Source organism: Catharus ustulatus, chromosome 21 (assembly GCF_009819885.2).
Source record: "Catharus ustulatus isolate bCatUst1 chromosome 21, bCatUst1.pri.v2, whole genome shotgun sequence".
NCBI classification, from domain to species: Eukaryota; Metazoa; Chordata; class Aves; order Passeriformes; family Turdidae; genus Catharus; species Catharus ustulatus.
In genome coordinates this window covers 10,924,440-10,936,936 of record NC_046241.1, presented here as the reverse complement: position 1 = coordinate 10,936,936, position 12,497 = coordinate 10,924,440, and the positions used below count along the sequence as shown (strand labels likewise).

The window sequence follows — 12,497 nt, the reverse complement described above, 5'->3', positions numbered from 1 at the left end:
CAAAGCAGAGAGAAGGTCAGCAGCACTGACCACACAGCGAGGGCCACGCAGCACTGCCGTGCTGGGCTGGGACAGTGTCAGAACAATGAGAGAAAACCTGGGTCTGACAACAGCTGGCCCAGGCAGGGCCATGCCAGGTGAACCTGCTGGTAACACCTGACCCCACATCAGCGGCCTCCCCAGGTAGGGCTCACCGCCTCCCCAAAGCCCAGCATTAACACAAACATGACCACACTTATCCTGCCCATAAATCAGCTAGTCAGGTAGCAGTGCATGGTAACAGTGCATGGTACTTATATTTTTTTTTATATTTTTTCCTTTCCTGCACGGTAGCAGTGCACGGTAACAGTGCACAGTATTTATATTTTTTTTATATTTTTTCCTTTCCTGCACGGTAGCAGTGCACAGTAGCAGTGCACGGTATTTATATTTTTTTATATTTTTTCCTTTCCTGCACGGTAGCAATGCACGGTAACAGTGCACGGTAGCAGTGCCATCTCGTGGCACGCTGGAGCCGCACCCCGCCGGCCTGTGGCCACCTCGGTCACTGCCAGGGCACCCGGCCCAGGTGGGAGGGGAAAGCAACACCAATGTTGGGGACAGCGGGATGGGAGTGCCCAGAGCCTGGCACAGCCCTGACACGGCCCAGCACGGACTGTCCCCCGTGGCTCCTGCAGTGTCACACGCACAAACACATCCCTGCGCTCCTCACCGAGCACACCGAGCACACACCGGGCACACACCGAGCGCACACCGAGCGCACACCGAGCACACACCGAGCACACACCGGGCACACACCGAGCACACACCGGGCACACACCGGGCACACACCGAGCACACACCGGGCACACACCGAGCGCACACCGGGCACACACCGAGCGCACACCGGGCACACACCGAGCACACACCGAGCACACACCGGGCACACACCGGGCACACACCGGGCACACACCGAGCGCACACCGAGCGCACACCGAGCTCACACCGAGCGCACACCGGGCACACACCGAGCACACACCGAGCGCACACCAGGCACACACCGAGCGCACACCGGGCACACACCGGGCACACACAGAGCGCACACCGGGCACACACCGAGCGCACACCGAGCGCACACCGAGCACACACCGAGCTCACACCGAGCGCACACCGAGCGCACACCAAGCGCACACCAAGCGCACACCGAGCGCACACCGAGCGCACACCGAGAGCACACACCGAGCGCACACCGAGCACACACCGAGCGCACACCGAGCTCACACCGAGCGCACACCGAGCGCACACCAAGCGCACACCAAGCGCACACCGAGCGCACACCGAGCGCACACACCGAGCGCACACCGGGCGCACACCGAGCGCACACCGGGCACACACCGAGCACACACCGAGCACACACCGAGCACACACCGAGCACACACCGGGCACACACCGAGCACACACCGAGCACACACCGGGCACACACCGGGCACACACCGAGCACACACCGGGCACACACCGAGCGCACACCGGGCACACACCGAGCACACACCGAGCACACACCGAGCGCACACCGAGCACACACCGAGCACACACCGGGCACACACCGAGCGCACACCGAGCGCACACCAAGCGCACACCAAGCGCACACCGAGCGCACACCGAGCGCACACCGGGCGCACACCGAGCGCACACCGGGCACACACCGGGCACACACCGAGCACACACCGGGCACACACCGAGCACACACCGAGCACACACCGGGCACACACCGGGCACACACCGAGCACACACCGGGCACACACCGAGCGCACACCGGGCACACACCGAGCGCACACCGGGCACACACCGAGCACACACTGAGCACACACCGGGCACACACCGGGCACACACCGGGCACACACCAAGCGCACACCAAGCGCACACCGAGCGCACACCGAGCTCACACCGAGCGCACACCGAGCGCACACCAAGCGCACACCAAGCGCACACCGAGCGCACACCAAGCGCACACCGAGAGCACACACCGAGCGCACACCGAGCACACACCGAGCACACACCGGGCACACACCGGGCACACACAGAGCACACACCGAGCACACACCGAGCGCACACCGAGCTCACACCGAGCGCACACCGAGCGCACACCAAGCGCACACCAAGCGCACACCGAGCGCACACCGAGCGCACACCGAGCTCACACCGAGCGCACACCGAGCGCACACCGAGCGCACACCAAGCGCACACCGAGCGCACACCGAGCGCACACCGAGCTCACACCGAGCGCACACCGAGCGCACGGCCCCGGCCCCGGCCCCGGTCAGCCTGCGAGGGGCCGGCAGGGGGCGCCGCGGCTTCGTGCCGAGCCGGGCCGGGCGGGAACGGGGCACCGGGAGAGCGGGGCTGAACCGGGGCTGAACTGGGGCTGAATTGGGGCTGTACCGGGGCTGAACTGGAGCTGTACCAGGGCTGAACCGGGGCTGAACCGGGGCTGAACCGGGGCTGTATTGGGGCTGTATTGGGGCTGAATTGGAGCTGTATTGGGGCTGTACCGGGGCTGAATTGGGGCTGAACTGGGGCTGAACTGGGGCTGAACCGGGGCTGTAGCCAGGCTATACCAAGGACTGTACCCAGGGCTGTACCCAGGGCTGTACCAGGGCTCAGGGAGCTGTACTGGGCTGTACCAGGGCTCAGGTAGCTGTACCAGGACTCAGGGAGCTGTACCGGGCTGTACCAGGGCTCAGGGAGCTGTACTGGAACTCAGGGAGCTGTACCGGGCCGAACCAGGCTCAGGGAGCTGTACCAGGGCTCAGGGAGCTGTACCAGGGCTCAGGGAGCCGTACCAGGACTCAGGGAGCTGTACCGGGCTGTACCAGGACTGAGGAATCTGTACTGGGCTGTACCAGGGCTCAGGGAGCTGTACCAGGGCTCAGGGAGCTGTACTGGGCTATACCAGGGCTCAGGGAGCTGTACTGGGCTGTACCAGGGCTCAGGGAGCTGTACCAGGCTGTACCAGGACTCAGGGATCTGTACCGGGCTGTACCAGGGCTCAGGGAGCTGTACCAGGGCTCAGGGAGCTGTACCGGGCTGTACCGGGGCTCAGGGAGCTGTACCAGGACTCAGGGAGCTGTACTGAACCGAACCAGGGCTGACCTGGCCTTTACTCCCCTCGGCCTCCCCTCCTGTCGCGATGCCGCAGCCGCCGGCACACGCAATAAGGCCTCATTTTTCAACACCCAAACGCATAAAGATGTCAGCTCAAACTGTTTACTAATTAACACTTAAAAAGACACAAATTAGATATGCGTGGCTAAGAGCAATTATAATCAAGACGAATCTCTCCAGTCATTGGGGAACCGAGGAAACTCCTAATTGCTGGAACCAATGTTTTAAAATCTGAAATCATGCCAGTTAGCAAATATGTTCATTTAAAGAACATTTCATGTGACTGCACTCAGGAGAATTGACTACAAACATGCAAACAAGGAAAAATATTTCTGTGTAAAATTAAAATTTTAAGCTGTTCTAGATTTACAACTTCTTTATTAAATATATTTGCGAAGAGCAGCCCATGAAAACTTGTAGCAATTCAGTGGTTAAAAACTGCCTTCCTTATCAGTTTAAAAGGAATGATGAATACTGGAGGCTCCCTTTATTAATTACATTCTCTCTAGACTTTTCACACCACACCAAGTGCAAATGAAGACAGGGTGCATCCTGCCAGTGGCCAGAGCACTGTCCTCACTGCCACAGCACCCACACAGAGCTTGAACAGTGACAGTGACAGTGCCACCACCCCTGTGCAGGCTCAGGACAGCAAGGACAAACCCCCAGAGCCCTGCTGGGAGAGCTGCCAGCAGCACTGTCTGTCCTGCACGCCTCCCTGTCCGACATGCACCAGACTCACCATGAAGTGAAGGCATGTGCCACTTACACCTGCACTTCACCACCTCTTCACAGCCCAGCTCTGTGTGCCCTGGGCACAGCTCTGCCATCCTGGGGCAGTGAGAGCAGCTCAGGTGCAGCCCAGCATTTGCACCTATTTCCATCATTTTCCTGACAGGGCAGAGTCCTGAAACTCAGCTGTCTTCAGCTTGGAGGATGGGTGCATACATCTGCAAATGCGGTGACAGAGAACAGTAATTCTTGGAATTCTTTGGGAATATTTTTTGCAAGGCATCTTGCTCCAGGGAGAATGTTCTGGCTGCTTTGGATATCCAGAAGATTTGCTATAATGGTGCTATTGCTTGCAAGGGAAATAAAGCCATGCCGAAATTCACAATATTTATATGTGTAGCTCTCTGTGTGCAGACAAGATGCTTCATCAAGGAATATGGGCTGCATAATCCTACTTTTCATTATGCTGGAATGCACACAGCCTGCTACAGAGCAGGAGCTGTGGGACAGCAGGCAGGTATTGGCCTCCCCTCCCTGGCCACACAAATGATTCCAGTGATGTTGTCCCCACAGCCTGCGAGGGCACAAGCAGGGCTGTGCAGCCCAGCCCCCTCCAGGCATCCCCCAGACCTCTCCCACTCCAGGTAACACAGAGATGGTGCAGCAGCAAATTCAGCGTGGATTGCCCCAAAGGGACCATCTGCTCCCTGGCCAGCTCAGGGCAAGAGAAGGAAAGCAGACAGACATGTGGAAGGGCCACCAGCCCTGAGCACCCCCTGCTCCCAGAGTCCCTCCTGTGCCACAGTCTGCAGTGCCAAGGCAGTGGGGACATCTGTCAGGCACTGTCCCTGTCAGCAGCACCTTCAGATCCCTGCTGCAGTCCATGGGGTGCCTGCAAAAGCCCTGGTAACTGGGTCTGATCTTGTACTCAGACAAAACTTTCAGGCAGAAGAGGGTGGATTTAGGCAACTGGACTCAACTGGAATAAAAAAGTGGAGAAGCCCTGAGGAATCTGGCAGCTTTGTGATATCACCTTCTTACTCTGTCCCTTGAACCCAGCTAGACAGGCAGAGCCTTTGTGACCAGTGGTGAAGAAGCATGTGCTGCTGAGACAAGTTTCCTCCTAGTCTGAGACTTCAGATGGGAGGCAAACTTTGCAGAGCAGGCTGCTCCTCGGCACCGTGCCACACACGTCACACCTGTGCCAGGACATCCCTCAGAAGCACCCTTGGCTTGCTGGCTGCCTCCTCCCTGTGCTCAAACATTCACTGCCACTGAAGTGCAGCCCAGTTCTCCCAGCAAATAAAAACTGATAAAGGTGTTTACCTGACACTGCTGAGTCAAGGCCATTTGCCTCCCTGGCATGCAAGAGGCACCTAGGAGTGTCCTGCCTGTACCATGTATTGTTAATACACGAGAAAGAAAGGCTAACCAAGACAGACATCTGAAAATAAACAGAAGGTCCCACACTTTGCCATTAAATTCACCACCTGAAGTGTCTTCACTCATGACAGACCATAGAGGGCATCCCTGACCCTGGGCTTACTGCTTGGTTTTATCCAGCCTCTGTGACTTGGGAGAGACAGGAAAAGTATTTTCCATAAGGGAAGGGTTCTTAAGAAGAAGTGAACAAAGCCCTCCTGATTTGCTCAGGGTCTGGCTGGCTACTCACCTCCTTTTCAATTTCTGCAAGGGTTTTGATTGTGATACCCAAGAGATCAACCGGCTGCATCTGGCAAGAAAGAAACAAAAATGTCAAATTCAGGGTCAGGGAGGGGGTGTGTGTTTGTTTGTTTGTTGCTTTGTTCTGTTTAAAGTCAGCAAACACTCTATCACTGGAGATTTAGAGGCACCATCTGTAAACACAGGCATGATCCTGCTCCTCATTCCAGCAGGAGTGAAACAGCAGACGGTGGGCTGGGGCTACCAGCTCCAGCACTGCTCTCCCTGAGCAGAACAGCTGACACTCACCTCTGTGCTGCTCTGCCCAGGCATCTGCACAGTCTGTAACCCCAAAGGATGGACACAGCTCAGGGGATCTGCCACCTCCCCCTGCTCAGTCTGTAACCCCCGTGGATGGATGGCCACAGCTCGAGGTGTGAGCAGCACCAGCTGCAGCAAGCCCTGACCAAACTGACCATATGGTGGCAATGATGTCTAAAGGATCTGCCGGGAGGATTAGCACAACCTAATCTCTCTGCATTTGTCCTCACAGCAGGGACTTCAGCTTTCTGGGAATAACGGCCCATAAACAACACTCTCAGAAAGCAGGGGAAGTGAAAAACCCCTGTCAGCAGGAAGAAGAAAGCACAAAGCTGGAGCACGACTGAAAAATCAGACACAGCTGATGGCCCAGTGTTTGCATTAACAGCTTCCTGTAAATTGATTTTTAAAAAGATGCTGCTTTAGGATCAGATGGGTTCAGGAACTGGTAGTGGGATGCTGAATCTTTGCGCTCTGGATCATAAACTTTAACAAGCACTGGCCCAGTGACACGCAGAGGTCACTCTGAAGCAGCAGCAGTGTTTTGTTTGGGTGAAGCAGGCACCACCTGGTGCTCTCTCTCACCTGCAGCCCGGCAGGACCCTGGTGGCAGCTGATGGCACTGGAGTGCACTGTGCCACTACCACCGCCCTGAACTGCTGGAGTGACAACAGAAAGTAGAAAAGCTGCTGGCACTATGCCATCCTCACAGCAGGTAAATCCAGAACTCCACATCTGCAGCTTTCTTTTCAATCTATGCTAAGAAACTAGAAATGTTTTCAACACCAGCGAGTCCCATTGCCATTCCTATTTTTGACAGTGATAAACCCTGAGATCCCAGGACAATTCAGTTCTAGAAGCAATCTGGCAAAAGCCTTTCCCACCTAATGGGCAGCTCTTGTGACATTCAACCTCGGCCCATCTCAAGCACTGGGTATGGATGTGGGCCCACAACAGAAGAGCTCCCAGAAGAAGGCAATTTGTCATGATCCTTTGTGATTGCTCTCCATGAAACAATGAATTTCAGACACTGGGAGAGAACAGCAAAGGCAACTCACCCCTTCAGGAGCGCAGGCAAACTTCTCCGAAATCATAAAAGGCACTCCATCCATTGCTGAAAGGGACAAGACATCACACATGACATTTCCAGCTGCCTTCTGACATGCAACTTCACACAATCCCAGTGACAGATCAAGTGTTCACAGCACTGACTCGTGACTGATTGCTCCCAAACATTACTGCCAGCCTTCTCCTCCCTCTAAACTCCCAGTGGTCACAGCTGGGTCAGTCCCTACCAAACCAGGAATCCAGTGATTTCTCCTTGCTCTATCCAAATACAATTTAATGGCCTCAATTTTGCATTTTCCAGTTTTGTGCAGCTGGCAAAGCAGGACAGTATTTGAAACTGGAAGGAGGACCCACTTCCATTCAGCACCTCCTCACCAAAGCAGTTCAGCACGCTCATGGTGTCTCAGCAAGAAAATAATGAAAAGCCGGTTCAGGGGACCTGCAGCCCCCAGAGCAGTGGATATCCCTGTGTACCAGGCAGTGTCACCACCTGGGCAGGACGATGACAAACCCCTGGGGCCATCACCTCCCCTGCTGCCAGCCTCAACTCAGCAGTGAGCAGCGGAGCTCAAACACTTGCAAACCACATCTGAAGGATGTAAACCAGTGGAATATGAAGACAGACATGAAAACATGACGCCACACAGCCCAGCTTTTTCTGTAGCACAACCTTAATGGCACTCAGAGCACTGTTTGCCTTCACACCATTTTGAATATTCATCCTAGTGCAATCATCAGTGCTTGTGTCTTGCTATCACCATGTCACAGGAAGCCTCCCACGAGATGTGGCAGTACAAGGGAGACACTTTTAGAACATGTAACTCAGCAATTTGCACACAAGACTGAAAAGGGCATGTTTCTAAGGCAGTGCACATCCCAGATACACCCCCTTTATTGCACTTGCACCTTTAACATCTCAAGTCTTTAAATTTCAACTGTGAAAGAAATAAAAACTTTAAATTAGAGCAGATTTAAGCCCTGAGAGGCTGTCCAATGATCCTCAAATAGGGTTTTCTTTAGGAAAGCAAATGCACCCACAAAGCCAGTGCTCCTCTGTCTGCAGTTTCTAACTTCTACAGCACTACTGAGTTACCATGTAAGTGATTAAGCAAGGGTCATTTAAGAATACTCAATCTTTTACATTTGCTTTGTCTATTTTTGATTTAAAAACCCCCCTCAACGGGAGTAATTTCGTTATCAAAGGTGCTGTGCGGCAGCCACAGCGCAAAGCGAAACAAAAGGAAACAGATGAAAAGCAGCATCACCAAATCCAGGAAGTTTTAAACCTGAAAGACCATCTGCACTTGTTATCCGACAGAAAACCTCTTTGATCAGCCACACTCCAGCTTTTGTAGAGCAATCTGAGCTGGGCTGAGTGTGTGCATCCCCCAGCCCGAGCCCCCCGCCCGGCCATGCACCCCAGCCCACCCCGAGCTCAGCACCAGGAGCAGCAGCAGATAAAAGCAGGGTGAGCCAAAGGCTCCGCAGCGCAATTAGCGCTCTCCTAAACAAACGAGCTTCAACAGAGCTGTAATTAAGCAGGCCTGTAATTAAGTATATGCCCTTTATCATAACGATCATGCTTAAAAATGGCATGATGCATGGCAGTGTGTTATTAACGCTGCGCTCCCCGAGCGCGGGCGCGTGTGCGGAGCTGCCGTGTCAGGCCCGTCACCAGCCTGCTGCTAAAACGCATTAAAGGCAGAAAGCACAAAACAAGGTGCTCATTCAGCGTCTCCTTTCACAGCCAGGCACCGCTGGCACCAGGGTTTCAATACCACCAGCTCTGGAAACTTCAGGCAGCAATCCCTGGGCGGGCACTGCCCCAGCAGCAGCAGGGCAGCAGCCCTGCACCCCTGCACCCCCAGCTCAGCCCTTGGGGAGCCCTTGGGCCACCCAAGGGGTGCAGGCAGGCATGGCACCCCCAAGACAAGATGCATGGGGAGCAGTGCTCCCCCCTTGTGTCTGCTCCTGGGCTGAGCAAATGCCCTGAACAAAGGAGATGCTCTGGGGGAAGGACCCTTCTGTGCCCCCTCCTCACCTGGGGAGTGCTGCTGCCCAGGATGGGTTTTTTCTCATCCACCAGGACTCCAGGGCCAGGCCTCCTGCTCCCACAGAGACTTGCAATGATCTCCAGGGCCAGGCAGCTCCAGCAGCAGCAGGAAAGAGCTGCCATGGCTATGCAGGAGCCTGGCCAGCTGTCCAGAACTGGGGTGTCCAGCACAAGGGCCTGGGGACCACTGCTCCCACTGCACACTGTGAGGCAGCACACAACTGCTGTTTACAGTAACAGCTAATTTAATAATAAAGTTAAATGAAACCAGAAGTCTAGGAGGGCATTTTAATTCTATGTCCCTTGTCCTGTAAATAAACAGCAGCAGCAGCCTCCGATTTCTCCTTTTTTCTTTTTTCTTTTTTTTCTCCCTCTTGCCTTTAAAGCATTCCTGGCAGGCTCTGAAGGGTGACTGCTGTGCTGAGATCCTGCCCTGTGTCACCACCTCCACGGGCACTGTCACACTGACAGGCCAGGCCCTGGACTGAGCTCACTCCCATTTCAGTGTGGCCAAAGGCTACACCAGCTCCTCCATGTCAGCCTGTGCCACGTTTGGGACCAGCAGACAGCAGCACCAGGGGACAAACGAACTGCTTCTGCTGAAATAAAAGGCACAGCTCTTTCCAAAGATATGCATGCTAATAAAAACGGTGAGCAGGGTCCCAGTTATAGCATTACTCATATTATCACAGGAGCAGCTCACGCACTGACCCACACAGGCTTCAACTTCTTTAAAGGCTGGGACTTCAAAATATTTCTGAAGACCTACAAAGTGTTTGCACCTTGCAGATTAAAGTCTCCTTGCACAGGTAGGCAAAGCTGCTCTTGCCCCTCAAAGCCTCAGTGCCAGAAGGAATCTGTGGAAGTTCTGTCACCCTCCTCTGAGCACTGAGAAATGCTGCCTTCTGTGCTGCAGACTCCAACTAAATCTCAGTTGTCAAATTAGTAATTCATCTTTCTTGAATAACTATATTTTTAGCCAAGCTACCAGATTTAAATAATCAGACCTGCCAATGCTACCCTAATTTAAACATGCTGACGAACTTTCACAGGCAGCATCAGCTAACATAATGAGTTTCAGGATGACAAAGAACTTCAGACGGTAGTTCTCTACACTACCCAGCGTAATAAGCACTTGTTCTTTTCTACAATGTGCACATAAAAGAGAAATCTAAATAATAGTTGCTGTAATTATCTTGAAAAATATGTGGTGATTAATGGTGATTACGAAAATCTGTATAATTGTTCGCTAAAGCTCTAAAGATCAGATGCTCTCTTGAAGCAAGCACCAGTGAAGAAGTTGGGAACACAAAAGCTCCCAAGCGTGAGAGTGGGACCAGCTCAGCCCTCACCCTCCCGTGACCTCTGCCAGGGGTTCCAGCATGTCCACCAGCATGTGTCATTGCGGCTGGAAGCACAAAGTTCAACCTGTTATTTATGCAAATAATTAATTACTCTTGTATCCAACTCACAGTTTGTCATGACACATTAATGACTTGATAGACTTCTATGAACTAGTGAGCACAGGACAGCAGAGCGCTTTTATCGTCATTTAATTTAAAAACGATCCTCTGTGAAATTATCTACTTGTGAGTGATGGAAGCATAAAGAACAGACTCAGCAAAGCTTCTTTTGGATCATTGCTTTATTAATGGTAACGTCAGGGAAATGAAAAATGCTAACATTGTCATATTTAGCTCCTGGGTACAGATGAATCGCTGCCTCGGAGGCTGGCGGGCTCCGCTTGCACACTGCAGTGAGCGCTAATTCCTCACACCACGACCGTGGGGACACACAGCCACAGAGGAGTTTACACACCTTAACTCCTGAGGAAATCACAGCTGTTTCTGCAGCAAATTCTCACCATAAGCTTTTACAGCTTTGGATTTCTTTACTGCTGTTCTTCCATAGCATTTTACACTTGAATTTTCAATTTCTGATATTAAAAATACTTAAATAAATAAATAAATAAATAAATAAATCATTTGCCAAACATTTTCCTGCATGACTGAAAATGAAGACCTGTTAATCCAAACCAACAAAAAAACCCCAACACTGAGTGCACTACTTCCACCTTTAAAATTTAAATGACCTTAGCTTGTAGAAAGGGCTTTCTCCAATGCTGCAGAACTGTTCCCATTTTCCCCAGCCCTGAACGCTAACAGTGTTCATCCTTTACCAAGAAGAGTATCTCATAAACCAGCCTACAGAAGCACCATAAAACCAGCAGAGCTCCCCTGCTTAGAGAAATCCTGATTTTCAGCTAAATGGCACCAGAGGAATCTGCAAGCAGATTGAGAACCAGGGGCTGGCACAGAGCTCAGGCACAGCAGCACCTGGAGGGGAGCCACGTCAGGCTGAGGGACACCAGCCCCTGTCTGGTGTGGGCAAAAAAGGTGGCTACCAGAGGAGCCACAGAGCTCCCAGAGCTGTGTGTCAATGCCAGGAGAGCACAGCCAGGAGCAGTGTGTGCCCAGCCTGGCCAGCACGAGGGACTGCCCTCTCCAGCAGCAGCACACCCTGCAAGGGGCAAGGCTGGGGCTCAGCTGCAGTGAGAAGCATGAAAAATTGTTTTAAAATAGTTTGTAATGCATCCAGAGAAGGATGTGAGCTTATTAAACCACACCAGCCCTCCATGATGCTAAGCCTCCTCCTCCTGTATTTCTACACACAGAGATTTAAACAGCAACCTCAACAGTCAGTGTGTGTGCTTTGTGCTGCAGTGCACCAAGGCCCAGACGGAGCCACATCAAGTCACTGATGGCAAAACCTGGGCCAAAACCAAGAGCAACCCTTCCTGACAGCTCCTGCCAAGCAGCAGGGACCCTGCAGCCGCCCCAGCCGTGCTGCAGAGACCAACCCCAGCATGCACACAGCTCCTTTGTGTCACACAAAGCAGGGGCAGGCAGGGCTGCAGGGCCCAGCTCTGCTGGCCCAGGGCAGAGCCCAGAGCCCTTCACGTGTCTCCTGGGCAGCAGGAGCTGTGCCCAGGGCTGTGGTGGGGCACAGCCAGCCGGGAATGGCAGCAGCACCAACCTCCCAATGCCTGCTGCACTGAGCGGGGGAGCAGGGGCCCCTGCCTGGGGAGGGAACCTCTGCTTTGGGAAAGGTTTACAGCTTTCCTGTTCATCTTGAAATGACTTTGATTAAAAAAACAGACCTGGACTAAATTTTCATTTTTGTTAATTTGATTGTCAGCCTTGATTTTCTCAGTTTCCTGCATAGCTCATGACATGGCACAATTAGTTCTTTACTGCTAAGATCAAGCCACGAAAACACTTGAAAAAGTACCCCTGGTTTTGATTATTTTCTTTTTTAAATAAAGTGAAGGTTAAGTACTGCATGGTGATGCCTAAGGAGCACCTCAGCACTGTGACTCCATCAGCACCAGAGAACATGGAGAGACTTCAAACAAGCTCTTCAAATTGCAAGTGTTTAGGAGCTCTTGATTTTATTATTTTTTAATAAAATGTCCCCTTTGAAGTCTCTGCACCACACTAAACTTCAAAGATCACACCTT

General features: G+C 52.8%; 1 protein-coding gene across 9 annotated transcripts in view; it reads right to left on the bottom strand.

The window, feature by feature from the left end:
* MVB12B (multivesicular body subunit 12B) overlaps nt 1-12,497 on the bottom strand; it is an 84,151-nt gene that overhangs the window by 27,938 nt on the left and 43,716 nt on the right. For 8 of the 9 annotated variants that reach the window (XM_033077208.2, XM_033077209.1, XM_033077206.1 and 5 more), the window contains 2 exons: nt 6,915-6,970; nt 5,546-5,605 (listed from right to left, as the gene is read on the bottom strand). In XM_033077208.2, coding sequence (XP_032933099.1) covers nt 5,546-5,605; nt 6,915-6,970 — 116 coding nt within the window. Of the gene's footprint in view, nt 1-3,229; nt 4,853-5,545; nt 5,606-6,914; nt 6,971-12,497 lie in introns of those variants that run through there. The other variant, XM_033077210.1, reaches the window with a different exon arrangement.